This window comes from Mycetomoellerius zeteki, unplaced genomic scaffold (assembly GCF_001594055.1).
Source record: "Mycetomoellerius zeteki isolate Tzet28-1 unplaced genomic scaffold, Tzet1.0 scaffold149, whole genome shotgun sequence".
NCBI lineage: Eukaryota > Metazoa > Arthropoda > Insecta > Hymenoptera > Formicidae > Mycetomoellerius > Mycetomoellerius zeteki.
Genome location: NW_017256436.1, coordinates 3,880,077 through 3,893,279, shown reverse-complemented (window position 1 = coordinate 3,893,279; position 13,203 = coordinate 3,880,077). Strand labels below are relative to the sequence as shown.

General features: G+C 37.5%; 2 protein-coding genes across 2 annotated transcripts; one reads left to right on the top strand and one right to left on the bottom strand.

Annotated features, from left to right (window-relative positions):
* Positions 1-3,183: 3,183 nt before the first annotated feature.
* On the bottom strand, positions 3,184-6,168 carry lolal (longitudinals lacking protein-like). Its single transcript, XM_018444346.1, has 4 exons — positions 5,977-6,168; positions 4,385-4,618; positions 4,049-4,263; positions 3,184-3,530 (listed from the first exon to the last, which is right to left on the bottom strand). The coding sequence occupies exons 2-3, from the start codon at positions 4,571-4,573 to the stop codon at positions 4,069-4,071; spliced, it is 384 nt and encodes a 127-aa protein (XP_018299848.1). The 5' UTR covers positions 4,574-4,618; positions 5,977-6,168; the 3' UTR covers positions 3,184-3,530; positions 4,049-4,068.
* Positions 6,169-10,534: 4,366 nt separating this feature from the next.
* LOC108720383 (slow border cells) lies at positions 10,535-12,916 on the top strand. Its single transcript, XM_018444366.1, has one exon. The coding sequence runs from the start codon at positions 11,166-11,168 to the stop codon at positions 12,216-12,218; it is 1,053 nt and encodes a 350-aa protein (XP_018299868.1). The 5' UTR covers positions 10,535-11,165; the 3' UTR covers positions 12,219-12,916.
* The last annotated feature ends 287 nt before the right edge of the window (positions 12,917-13,203 follow it).

Below are 13,203 nucleotides of genomic sequence, written 5' to 3'. Positions count from 1 at the left end.
ATAAATGTATTGTGCAGTATGTTTCATGCAGTAAAAATTATGTATAATATACAATAAAGAATATAATTTTGCATGTGTACTTTGTACGCAATGTTTATTTATACGATAACAATTAACACGCTAAAATATTTTAAGAAAAATTTAAGAATAAAATCTGCAAAAAAAGGAGTATGTAAGAAGGAGTATGCAATAAAGATAGTTATGCCAAAAAATGGTATATTTACACAATTTATTTTATATCTCAACATCATATCATAATCATCATCGAGTCATATAATAGCAAAAGTAACGTCAATAAGGAGGATTTCGAATTTCGGTTAAAATAGCAGGGATAACAAAATGGAAAAAGGACAGAAGGAAGGGAAGGAGAGAGGGAAGAGAGATTCATCCCGATAATTTGTGCAAGCGAATCGATTTGAAGAATTTGGAGTTGTGAATGTGAAAAGTGCAATATATTTAAGTCGGAGATGGAGCGAGAAACGTAAGGGAAAAGGCTATATGACATAATCGTGAATTTAGCGCGCGAACGTTCACTTGTATATGAGATTTGCTATTCTACAATAATTGTATTCCAAATTTACAGCATAGCAAATGTACATAGTATTATTATTCACATTTAGCCACCAAATGCCCGGCAAACATATCATTGTAGGAACTGAACCCATCCATTTCGACGCTTTTAACACTGCCTTAAATATTGACAAAGGAATATAACCAAATATCCTTGTCCGATTTTAATAAGTTTTGATATGTTAAAATCTAATATGGTAAAACAAAAGATCTTTAACTGAAGATCTTCTTTTGAAGAACTCCAACGAGATGTCTGTTTTACCGATTTAATGGGATTACCATGATTTATGTGTGACATCGATACATCATTACGTACTAAAACAAACGATTTTAGAGAGAGAGAGAGAATTTCCCTAGAGATAAAACTCTTCTTTGAAAGAAAAAAAAAAAAAAAATCTTTGAAAAAAATTTTTTTTTCCTCAACATTGAGGAATGTATATATTATCATTTAAACCGTCGAAGATATATGGTAAAAAAGTTTTGTTTTAAATAAAAAAAGTTGAATGATTTGAAGAGTTAATTCGTAATAATATAAAATTTTTCCTAATTTTGTATTTATTAAAAAAAATGTTTATAGAGTTATAACTATAAAGTATTCTTAAAACTCTTCAATTTTTTATTTAAAACATTTTTTATATCTTTGATTTAGACGATATTCACTCAGAAAAAGCTCAATTTTTTTCGAAGGGAGATTCTCTCCTTTAACATATAAGAAAGTACTTAAAAAAATACATATTTTTTAATCTTATTTTTGTCTATATTTTAACATATAAAGTTTATTAAATCGGAGGGAGACAATTCGTTGTATTCCCTCATAAGACTGAGAGAATATTGGATATCTATTATACGATATTGCTATCGGATAATTACAAAAGATGATGAAATCTTCCAATGCTTGAAAAAGCTCAAATAATTGAATCCTTATTTTGAGAAGATGACAAATATAACTATTCTTACATTGCAAATTTCACTTTAACGCCGCTTGCACGAGAATGGTCCCGTTAATTATCAGAACTTGTTATCGTCAGACATCGCCAAAATTTATATGGAAGCCATATACTTTGATACAAAGTCAAATTCCATTCGACTTTATCGCATGGAATAGTTCAAAGCATTCTTACGAACGACGAGTTCTTTTTGGATGGACCATTCTTACAATCGTAAATTCGATCAGCGCGATCTCTTGTGTAATTCACAGAAATATCCGAAGCAAAATCGACAGGAAATGATGCATTATGATTCGTAACATTCTGCGGTGTATGACGTGTATGACTGACATTTCGATACGTGAATGTGTACGATTATAAATCGGCATTCAGTGTCCATAAAACTTCACTCGTGCTAATTCGGTATATAATTCACGTGAAGATTGGAGTAAATTCATATTAGGCACAAGGACAATTAACTCGCAAGGAAAACTCACGAAACGCTGCAGAATTTTTTCTCAATGTATAATTAAAAGAAACCAAAAAGTCAGGAAATATGAGCGTAGACTTACTAACGATAAACACAATTGACGAAAACTTATACTGCGCTGTCATAAATTTAAAAGTAATGAAACAGTGAAATCCGAGTAATGTTAAAATACTTGATTACAAACAAGAAAAAACATGAAATTCTCTATAACAAATTGATGGTTATATCCTTGACTCGATAATGTTTCCTGACTGCCTTTCTAGACTTTTCCGAGCATCCTGGTTGTTCGGGAGGGAAAAGGAACTGTGCGCTCCGACTTTACAAAAATTTACTTCGCTTATATTACAATAACCTTCCCTCAAGTTAAGACATTCAACCCTTAATATATTATTATCATAAATAAATTTGGTCTATATCGGTAATATTGTGAATACGCCGGTACAAACACTGGCAGTATTTGGTTAAGTAAAAATCATGATCACTAGAAGAGGTAACTTGTACGGAGATTAATTACGGTATTACAATTCCTTTCAAATTTTGTAGTTTTTTCTTTTCTTTTTTTTACATTTCACACGAACGTAAAAGAACAGTATTTCAATACCTCAAAACTGACAAAAGAAAATGATTTAAACGCGCACGTTACTACTTCCAGTAAACCTGATTTAACATTCTTTAAATGATTTGCCGGGGGTTTCGCAAATCTATCCACGATAGGAGCAAAATTTCTCTATTGAATGCCAATAAAATACTTCCATTTGTCATTATTTAATTAGTATTTATACAATTTAGTGCGATATAAGATTGTTAATGCCCTATGAGATCAATCTCCATAATCATCCTTATAATAATTTGCAAAAAACGGACAATAAAATTAGTATGGATTTCTAATTAAAAAATTAGTCTCTAATATTTTCAAGATGTTTATGATGATTCATATTTTCAACATGAATTAAATAATAATTAATGCGTGATAAAAATAAATGACAGAAATAATTATGGTAATATAAGATAACGCTACTTCGTGAATAGATCTACCAAATAGAATCGATAGAGGAGTGCTACGAGTCAGGTAGATCGGCTTGAAAAACAGGCATTGTAACAGGTGTTGTCAACATTTCCAACTTGATCCACCAAGATTGCCCCGGTCAGTATGCATTGTAAACTATCGCGATCCACCGATTCGCGACGATTCATTTTAAAAAAATAATCAATGTGTTGTTATTATTGCCAATATGGCGTAATGGGTTCAAGACAAACATCAACATTTTTTTCTCTACTTGCATGTATGTGTACATACTATCAATACAACCAGTTAACATTAACTGAGAATAAGAAAAAGGCATTATTTTACATCACCGCGTGTTGATCCAAGTCATGAACCGTAGGACACCGAGTTGTGCACACGCAGTGTTTAAATTTTTTTTACATATGTCTATATATTTATAATGTATGTTGTGTTGTGTGTTTATGTTGTGTGGTACGTGTTTTACTCAATCACTTTACATTATTACACTGTTTTTTCAGTCCACACACTTTTCAAATACCTGCAAATCAAAATTCACATTTTTGCCCCATTTGCATTTTCAAGCATAGTTACAAACCTCACAACATGCATAAAAAATGATATTGTGGTATTGTATTTATAGAATTTCAGCTCATTATATTTACGTCCAACGCGTATGACAACTTGACAACATATACACGAATTTAATTGAGCGCGCGACTACAATCAAATTCGTATATATATTATTCACCCCAAGAATATAAATAGATTTGTACAATCAATAACCGAACAATGAACTCTCGTGCGACATATAAACTCCGAAACCAATAATATTACTTAAAAAAATATTATAGCATCTATATATTAAATGAGAGATTTCTTTTATCTTTTATCAAATATATAAATATCTTACATTAGTAAGAAATTAAATTAACGAATACATACATAATTATAAAGAAAATTTTGCAATAAAATAATAATTAGAAATTTGAACATAGGAAATTTATATAAATATTTATATCACTCCTAAAGCCAAATAAATAAAATTTTAAATCATACCATATTTTACGTGTGTATTTTTAACCTTCTCTCTTAATGGCACCGGGAGCTTCAGCTAGTCCTTTAACTTTAAGCCGGTCTGCTGTTTTGAGAAATGCTGGTAGCTGATCTTGCGAGACATTTACTTCACCTGCATACATGAATTCTAGGATGGCTTGTAGATGACTGTACGCAACGTCCTTTAGAATTATAATTGGATGTTTGGACGGATTTTCCTATATATAAAGAGAAAATTTATTTAGTTGCAAAGTCTATCAATTACTAATAAATTAGCTAATAGATAATAGTAATATTAGAATGATGATGTAAAATAATAGAATAATATGGCCAATGTACCTCTAATAAAGATTTGAAGTAAGGACTACAAGCGGACAAGACCATTTTATGTGCTTTACAAGTCTGACCATCGCAAGCCAATGTCACATCCGTGAAGCTTTTCTCATCTCGCAGGTGTTTGAACGATGACACCATGTTCGATTGGAAGTCATTCCATTTGAGAAAAAACTGTTGCTGCTCTCCTGCCATTGTGAATGCTGGAATTTCCCTATAACTCTTACGTGATTGTGCAGTCTGCAAGCAACATTACAACGAAACATCAGTCAACTTGACAAACGAATCAGTTCTAGAATTTAATAACTTTGTATAACAGTATCGGTATCATTATATTATCATCATGCAGATATCACATGTGTATAATAAAAAAAGCTATGCAATAACAATGTAACAATATAGATACAGTCATTAAGAGTTATAAAATCTTAGTGCAGAACTGCCAAAGTGAGTTCATGTGTCATGTATTCATGGGAGATAGGACATAGTGACATAATGTCCTATCTCCTATGTTAATAGACAAAATGAAATAATAAGAACAAAAGAAGGTCTTCTTTTCAGGTGAACTTCTTACATCTTTTCTCTTTTTCTTTCCAAGATGGAGAAAAAAATAAAAAAGATAAACGATGCAAATAGCTAAAAATTAGCTAAAAAGAACAGGCCTAAAAATCTTAAATAAAGGACCTGTTACAGTTCTTGAAACAAGATGAAAATTACAAGTGCAAATTTATTAGAAGATTTATAACCTCATAGTTCATTGATTAACGTCGAGTGAATTCTACTTTTATAAAATTTTCAGTTTTTACCTTGTTTCAAGAACGAGGTATAAATAATAAACCTCCAGACTAGAGATTGAAATTGAGACTGAGAACAATATCGTTCTTATTTTAAAACATTCTTAAGTAATGTCTTAAGATACTAATACAGCCCTCTATATAATTGGCTTATTACATCTTGAGACTGTACTTAAAATAGTCCAAAATATAAGACTCAAACTGACCTGAGATTGAATCTGATCAAAGCAAAATTTATCGAACTTGATATTTTTTTGTTTTCTTTCTTCTGATCAGTCAATCTCAATCTCTATGATACAGGCTTTCAAGAATAAAGAGATTACACGTTCGATATCACAACCTACATCGAAGATAAATAAAAAATGCAGCGATATACGCGAGAGGACCTGTATCAATTACGTCATGACGAATGTTAAGTTTCGACAAGAGAACGAAATTCGGAAAAATACGTGAGAGTCCTCATGCGAAGATTCTTTGTAGGTTAAATTAAAAGATGCCACAGCGAGAGAGCGATTGAACATCGCAGTGAGACGCGGTGGCGCGGGGTCGACCAAATCACTCATGCGAAGCTAAGCATATCATCTCACGACCACCAAATTAGCATGCAAGTGATGGATATATCGGGACATCGAGTTCGCATTGATCCGTTCTCATCAAAACATCGCAACGCGTGCATGCGTCCGTCGAGCCGTTTGCCGTCAAGAGGCGCACACGAGTTGGACACAACACGATCCGCAAACACGGCCAGGCGGGATCGAACGCGCGATACCGAGTTCTCCGCACGGCGTGCACGCAATTCCTTACTTCGCGCCGTCGACGGGCCGCCGAATCCTGGACGAAGCGACAACGTGGCTGACGAGCACCTTGCCGTTGCTTGCCGTAGGTAGAACGCGAAAAATATAGCAATACGTAGCGCCAAAAACTTTTTGCGCGATTACCACAAATTTTTTGTTGTGGCTAATATCACGGCGAGGAAATTCGGCTCAAGTCGAGTCTTTCCGGCGGTGATCGGTCCCGTTTCGCGTATGCAATACCGACTGAAGTCGCTTGCAAACGCGCTGCCAGATGGCGCGACTCATCCGATCGCATTGCGCTTATGAGAATCAATTTTAAACGGTCGGTAAATATTTCAAGCTGATTTCTTCAATTTCTTATGATACCGCATGTTAAGGGGATCCTAAAGCCGTCTGTATTACCGATTAAATCATAATTTTTGTATAACAAATACTGTTTTCTCTTTCACAGACTTCGAAAGTCCTTTTCTAGGATTAAAGTATACACATTAATACGTGTTTGTGAAGTGGAGTTTATGCTGAGAACGACAAAATTTTTCTTAAGATTTCAATTTCGAAATTTTTTATCGTTCTCGGCATAAATTCTACATCACAAACACGTATTAATGTGTATATTTTAATCCTGGAAAAGGATTTTTGAATCTGTGAAAGAGAAAAAAGTATTTGTTATACAAAAATTACGATTTAGTCGGTAATACAGACGGCTTTAGGATCCCCTTAAAATTATAAATGAAGGGATGCATCCCGAATATTCGATTGGATAACCGGATATCATTAAAATATTTACCGACTCCATATCCGGCTAAAATTTTATATTTGCAGAACTTCTTGTACAGTTCATCTTTCATCTTTTTCTTTCCACATTGAAGAAATAAAGAAAATTATTATCGCTATTTTTATCTTGCCTTCCTTTTTTTTTAGAATTTTAGGGAATTTGTGCCAGATATCTGGGAAGATATCCGAAATCCGACCGAATAATGGTTCCTGCACATAAAACGCAGCAACGGCGGAAATTGACCAATCAGTTTATCGTTTTTCTATAAAAGCGAAAGAATGATTGGCTACTGTGTTAACTTCTGTCGCGCGGCAAACGAATTACTGCATTCTGTCTGTGGAAGCCATGATTGTCCTGCCGGATATCAATATCCGGTGTCGCATTCTTTTCGAAGAAGATTTTTATCGAAGGACTTTTATTCCGTTCAGTAAATTTAGGGATTTTTATCGATCTGTAATGTGTCGACAGTTTGATCGCTCCAGCATCCCTTTAACTCTAGATACTCACGATGGTTTTCCGGTTTTTTATTACAACATGATGGATCGCTCGACATCCCACAATTGAATTAATAAGAGACCACGGTAAACTCAATTTGTTCTATCTTTCGTATAGCTCTAGCTTCGTGCCAAAATAGCGAGACAGATTACTCTATTAACTTCTGAAAATTCAAAGATTGAAAAAGCTTAGAGTATTGTAATATCTTAAATGACTTTACTCGATATTTCCGAACGCAACTAGTATGTAGGGCTGGGTAATCATTTAAAATGCCAAATATAAAATACTTAAAAAAATGTATTTAAAATGTATAAAACGTTTTTCGAATCCACTTTATATGTAAAATGGGTAAATAGATATTTTAAACAGTTTTCAAATACAGAATGGTTTACATACATTTTAATATACATTTTTTTAAGTATTTTACATTTAGCATTTTAAATAGAATTACATTTTAAATGGCATTTTAAATGCAAAAATACGCAGCCCTGCTGGTATGTCAGTTTTGTACGATCCGAGTTAATTTTCGAAGAATAGTTGGAAAAATTTCTACTCGGAGTTTCGAACGCATCCATGAAGGTTCTGAATGCAATCTAGCACATAAAAATTCGTGGACCGTTTCCGAAAAACGAAAACCGATGACTTATACGCTAGCTTTATATTTATTCTCTTTAATTTTACAAATTTGCAGAAATTATTAAAATGTAAAATTAAAAAATTGTAATGATTTAAATGTCATTTTAATGTTAGCAGTAAAACAAATAATGACTTCGTTTATAGAAAGTTATAATTTATGGATAGTATATATATATATATACACATATATAACACGAAGTAATAAATATATGTAATTGTTTTTTCTAAAATATTATTAATAATTAAATATCAATAATTCATGGAAAATAAAATAATTTAGTACCATCTTTATATATATATATATATATATATATATATATCTTAAAAGAGATCTTTTACTTACGAAACAAGATTATTTTCATTTAGAAGGGAAAAAAATTAGTCAACATAAAATAAAAGAATCAAAAAGAGAGGGACAGATAAAAAATAACGCGTATTGTTTATAGGTCTCTGATTCCCGTTTCGTAACCCGTTATTATGTAATACACATGCTGACACACACATACACTTATCAACATGAATTAGAACACGAATAAAGCGTTTAATTAGTGATCCGCAAAGGGATGTTAATTAACGCGATCTAATCTTAGTATCGTTCGCGCGCAAAAATCGTCGCGTCTAGTTTTTTTTTTCGTGCTTTGATAGTGATAAGAATATATCGATACAAGCGAGTCGCTGATATGCAGAAACTCGTTCAATCTGATTGATTAATGTACGTCAGCGTACGTTGGCTTGTAGATCAACGCACGCGTAACTACGCTGTATGATGTTATGATGTTAAGATAAAAAAATGCGCGTAGATAAATAATCAAAACATGACGCAACATAATGATTCGTCTATTCGTGACGACGGAAGAACTGTTTGTCTGGTTCGATCGCGATACATCTCGCGTGGAAAAGTCCACCGGTTGTTCCTGTAAAAATTATCTTCCAGAGATTACAAGCGATCTGACTAGAATGATCTATGGTCCGATGACACCGGAAGAGGATGAACGTTTCAAAAATCTGTAGTTCCGGAGAATTTTAGGAAAAAGCGAGGATAAAACATTTTTATACTATGACGGAATGATAAGCCGCAATCAACATTGAGACATAAATATAAGAAAATAACACATTCTAAAACAGCTCCAGAAAATGGAGAGATGTAATCAAAATGATCGTTTTTAATGTAGTTTAATGTTAAATATCAATGCTTTATCATAAATCTTGATTAAAATTTTACGAATATATCCGCAATCATATAATTCTCTTGCAAACCTCACTTATTACTTTATTACTGTGTTATTTAATAGTCTTGAAAAATTTACATGTCTTGTTCAGATATATTTTAAGCAACTAAAACAATATAACGAAAATCGTCTTTTAAAATCTCTAAAAATCTCAACAAGGTAGCACAAATGGCAAAAAAATTCTGCATTGATTACCACCGATTGCGCAATAAGGTGTAAACGATGACACTTTCCTGTCGGCTGTAATAAGATGTTCTCAAAAATAAATATCAACCGTCGTGATTAGCACCACGTGGCGTATATAGTCACGCGACACATGATGCATTAAATATGAACAAGCTACATTAAATATGAACAATTATAAAATATTAATTGTAATACATTAACGGAAGTTAATGAATGGCAATTAAATATATATAGTCTGATATTCGGTATTAATAGCTCATTTAAATTCGATTGCCAATTCAAACAATTCATGCAATAATTAACAACTCAAATGATCTGCCTGATAACTAAAAGCTATCCAGATAAACCAAGCGCGTCTCAGCAAAATCGCACAAATCTGCGATTGCTTATGATGCTGGTAACTTACAATATATTTGTCTTCAACGAATATACCGACAGTGTAGCAACACGAGACAACAATGTATTACATGTATTGTCGCGTTGTCGGCAATATGACAGGGTATTGTGCGATCCTATAGATTATTATTCACAGCATGAATTTGGATGATGATGATTTTAAAATTATCGGCAAATTGATAATAAATTGTTACTCAAAATTGTTATATTGTGAAGGCATAAATCTGTCAATAAATGCATACTCAAATTGCTGCAATTCTGGTAGGAACACATACATATTTGCAAACAACATACCAGCAACAAGTCAGACACGTTGCTATCTGGATAATTGCCCGAGCGGGAAAATCCATGCATCCGTCGCGAATAAAAGTACCTTTCGTACGCGCATGCGACGCGGCGCGAATAGCATCGGGAGAATCAAACGCCGGAAAACTTTTTCCGTCGCGCGGAGCCGTGATAGAATCGCAGGGTGCTAGGACGTGAGGAATGGCGGAAAAAAAACAAGAAAAGAGAGAAAAAAAGATGCGCGGCTTAAAAGATCCGAAGAAGCGAAGGGGAACGGAAAAAAGACGGCCGAAATGCCATCGGAAACAGAAAGGGAAATTGGAGCGGGGGGCAAGTGGAAGGCAACTCGTGAGCGAACTCAACGAACGCCGCCGATCGGCGCGGCGACGGGAGGAGGAAGGCGGCGGTGGACGCTCCGCGGTCGGTCTCTCCGAGAGAGGACCGTTCGCGAGAGGAGGTAAAGTACAGACCGTACGGACGGAGCGGAACGAGCGGAGGGAAGTCCAACGCGGGCGCAAGCGCATTGAGACTCGGAGCGATTCGCGGCGCGCGCCACATTGAAAGCTTGCGACATGCCGCTGCGGCGTTCAGTTGCGCGCCAACTCTCAAGTGAGTTTGTTGTTGTCGCATTGAATTCCCGTACCCTCGAGCTCCACGTAGCGGTTCTTCCGTGTGTACACCGAGAGTGCGAGAGTACAGGCGTACAGGAATGTACGGCTGTGCGCGTGGGCGTCAGTAAACCGCGTCAAGACTAACTGAACGAACGCGCGGTGACGCGGAGCAGACAACGAGAGTTAATAGTCGAGACAACATCGTCAGACGGGAACGTGTTGCCGTCGTCCTCGAAATCTCGGAATATATAATCCGGGGATCATTAAGTAAGTATTTGGAACAGTGTCAAAAATCGCGACGCGTGCTTTCGAGGAAAACGAGATCCGTTTGTTGTCCACGGCGTGGCGGTAACGACGTGACGGCGATAATAAATACTCATCGGAAAGTATTCTCCTCATCTCCTACCGGCTCGTCTTGAACGACGTAGTACGCGTTACGACGGCCGAAGGAGAGGGAGATAACTAACAATAAGTAGAACTGAGGCGGACGCAAGGACGTTTCTACGTGCAAACGGACCTGTACGAACGTACAGGTGGTCGCGGTGAAGTCGCGAAAGGATTTCCATCTGTGATGTGCGAGTGAGCGATGGAGTCACCAGTCATGTACGATTCGGCGGCCCATCAGGCCCAGGCCCAGGGTACGGCTGATTTGAAGAAGTCCCAGGTGCTCAACAACAACACCAGCAATCAGAACAATAACGCCGCGGCGAACAACAACAATTCCACGCTGCAGATCAACCACAATCACAACCATCAGCAGCAAAATAGCGCGGTGGTGAAGCAGGTCTCCGGCAGCAAGGCGAGCTTGCATCAGCAATACGCTGAACATTGCGCCGCTGCTGGCGAGCTTACTGATCTCAACGCTCCAGAAATTTCGCTGGATCTTCAAAACTTAATCGACGACAACCAATTCAGCGATAATATCCTGGATATGCTCGGTCCCAACAACAACGCTATGAAACATGTCAGGACGGGCGGTTATCCCCGCACGACGCTTGCTTACATGCCGCAGCCGGTGCACAGCGGAGCGACTTATCACCAGAGCAGCAATAGCTGCAGCGACAGCAACAGCTCAAGTTCGGAGTCGCCTAGCATCAAGGAAGAACCATTGGATCCAGCGGACTACAGACGCCACTGCCCTCAGTATCCACCCACCGGTTACAGCCCAGTGACGAATAACCCGTTCGCCAATGGTGGTCAGACCTTCACCACCTTGACGCCGTCCACGATACCGGGCGGTCATCCAGGTGCGCCGGTTCATCAGCAGCCGCCACGGGGTAGCCCCATGAAGGGGCCGGTAATGGCCCATCAGCATCACACCAACGCGAACGTCGCCAGAAAACAAACCAAGGCTATCGACAAGGCAAGTGACGAGTACAGGAGACGGCGGGAGAGAAATAACATCGCCGTGAGGAAGAGCCGCGAGAAGGCGAAGGTGCGATCGCGTGAAACCGAGGAGAAGGTCAAGCTGCTGGTGAAAGATAACGATTTGCTGAAGAAACGGATCGAGCTGCTCAACGAGGAGCTCAATGTACTCAGGTCGCTCTTCAGCTCGGTCGGCGTGGTACCCGAGCAACTGCACCGCGAGATCTCCAGGCACCTCGACCAGTTTCAGCAGCATGCGGTTGGACCTATGTAGCAGCAGCAGTGCACGGACATTGCCACGCAATTCGAGATGACACCGTCTTCCGACGACATCGTCGTCGACTCGCGTCCCTGGGCTATCAGGCTGCTCCGATTGTGAGAACGAAGTCAGTCGCATCTTCCGCTTCCTCTTGCTTCTCTCCCCGTAGTATCGCGTACATCTCCGAAGTGAAATCGTCTTTCGTCCTCCATCCCTCCCTCCCGTTTGCTCATCCATCTTTTTCCTTCTCCTTTCGTCTTCTGCGTCGTCCTTTATATCTCACTCGGCTCAGAGTGCTCGATGCGAACACACGTGCATGCGTGCGTGCGTCGTCGTTTGCGTTGAGATCCGCGAAGACGCGAACATGGAGGCGGAAGGAGAGGGAAGGGGGATTGGCGAGTCGCGTAGGAGGGCGAGTGAGAAGAGCGAGCTATTCTATGCTTTCGATGACTGAAAAACGCGATCGGCGTGGTTCACGCAAGAACTTCGCATTTCGTTAGAAGTGACTTTGCCCGCGGGACGTGCATCCCTTCGCTTCAGAGTGCCATTCGGACCCTGAGAAAGCGAAAGGGAGGCGAATACCAATAAATAAAAGAGTAAATTGTGAAGAATCAATCGCGTGAACCGCTAGCGAGCCGTCGTCGTATTGCGATATCTCTCCATCCAGATATAGACGCTCAGAGTCAACGAAGAGCGCGAGAAAGGCAATCCAATTTTTCCTTTTTCTCTTTCATCTTCCTTCGTCATTCGTGTTATTTCTTTTTTTTAGTGTCTTACTTTTTCTTTATTATAGAAATTTAATTTAGTACTGAAAATTACTTATTTTGAGTAAAAGCATTGCTCTTAATACTCAAAATAAGAAGTTAATCTAAATTTCTGTAAGGCATCATCATTCTTCTATTTAACTTGACATTTATGGGCTAAATATAAGTAAGACTGAGTGATCCATCGATTTCGAAACCATTGATGCAGCAAAATAATCGTAATACGAAGGCTAGCT

Coding starts and splice junctions, on each gene's coding strand:
- lolal (XM_018444346.1), bottom strand. CDS start 4,573: ATGGCAGGAGAGCAGCAACAGTTTTTTCTCAAATGGAATGACTTCCAA. Junction 4,264..4,384: donor ACTTCAAATCTTTATTAGAG/GTACATTGGCCA, acceptor CTTTATATATAG/GAAAATCCGTCCAAACATCC.
- LOC108720383 (XM_018444366.1), top strand. CDS start 11,166: ATGGAGTCACCAGTCATGTACGATTCGGCGGCCCATCAGGCCCAGGCC.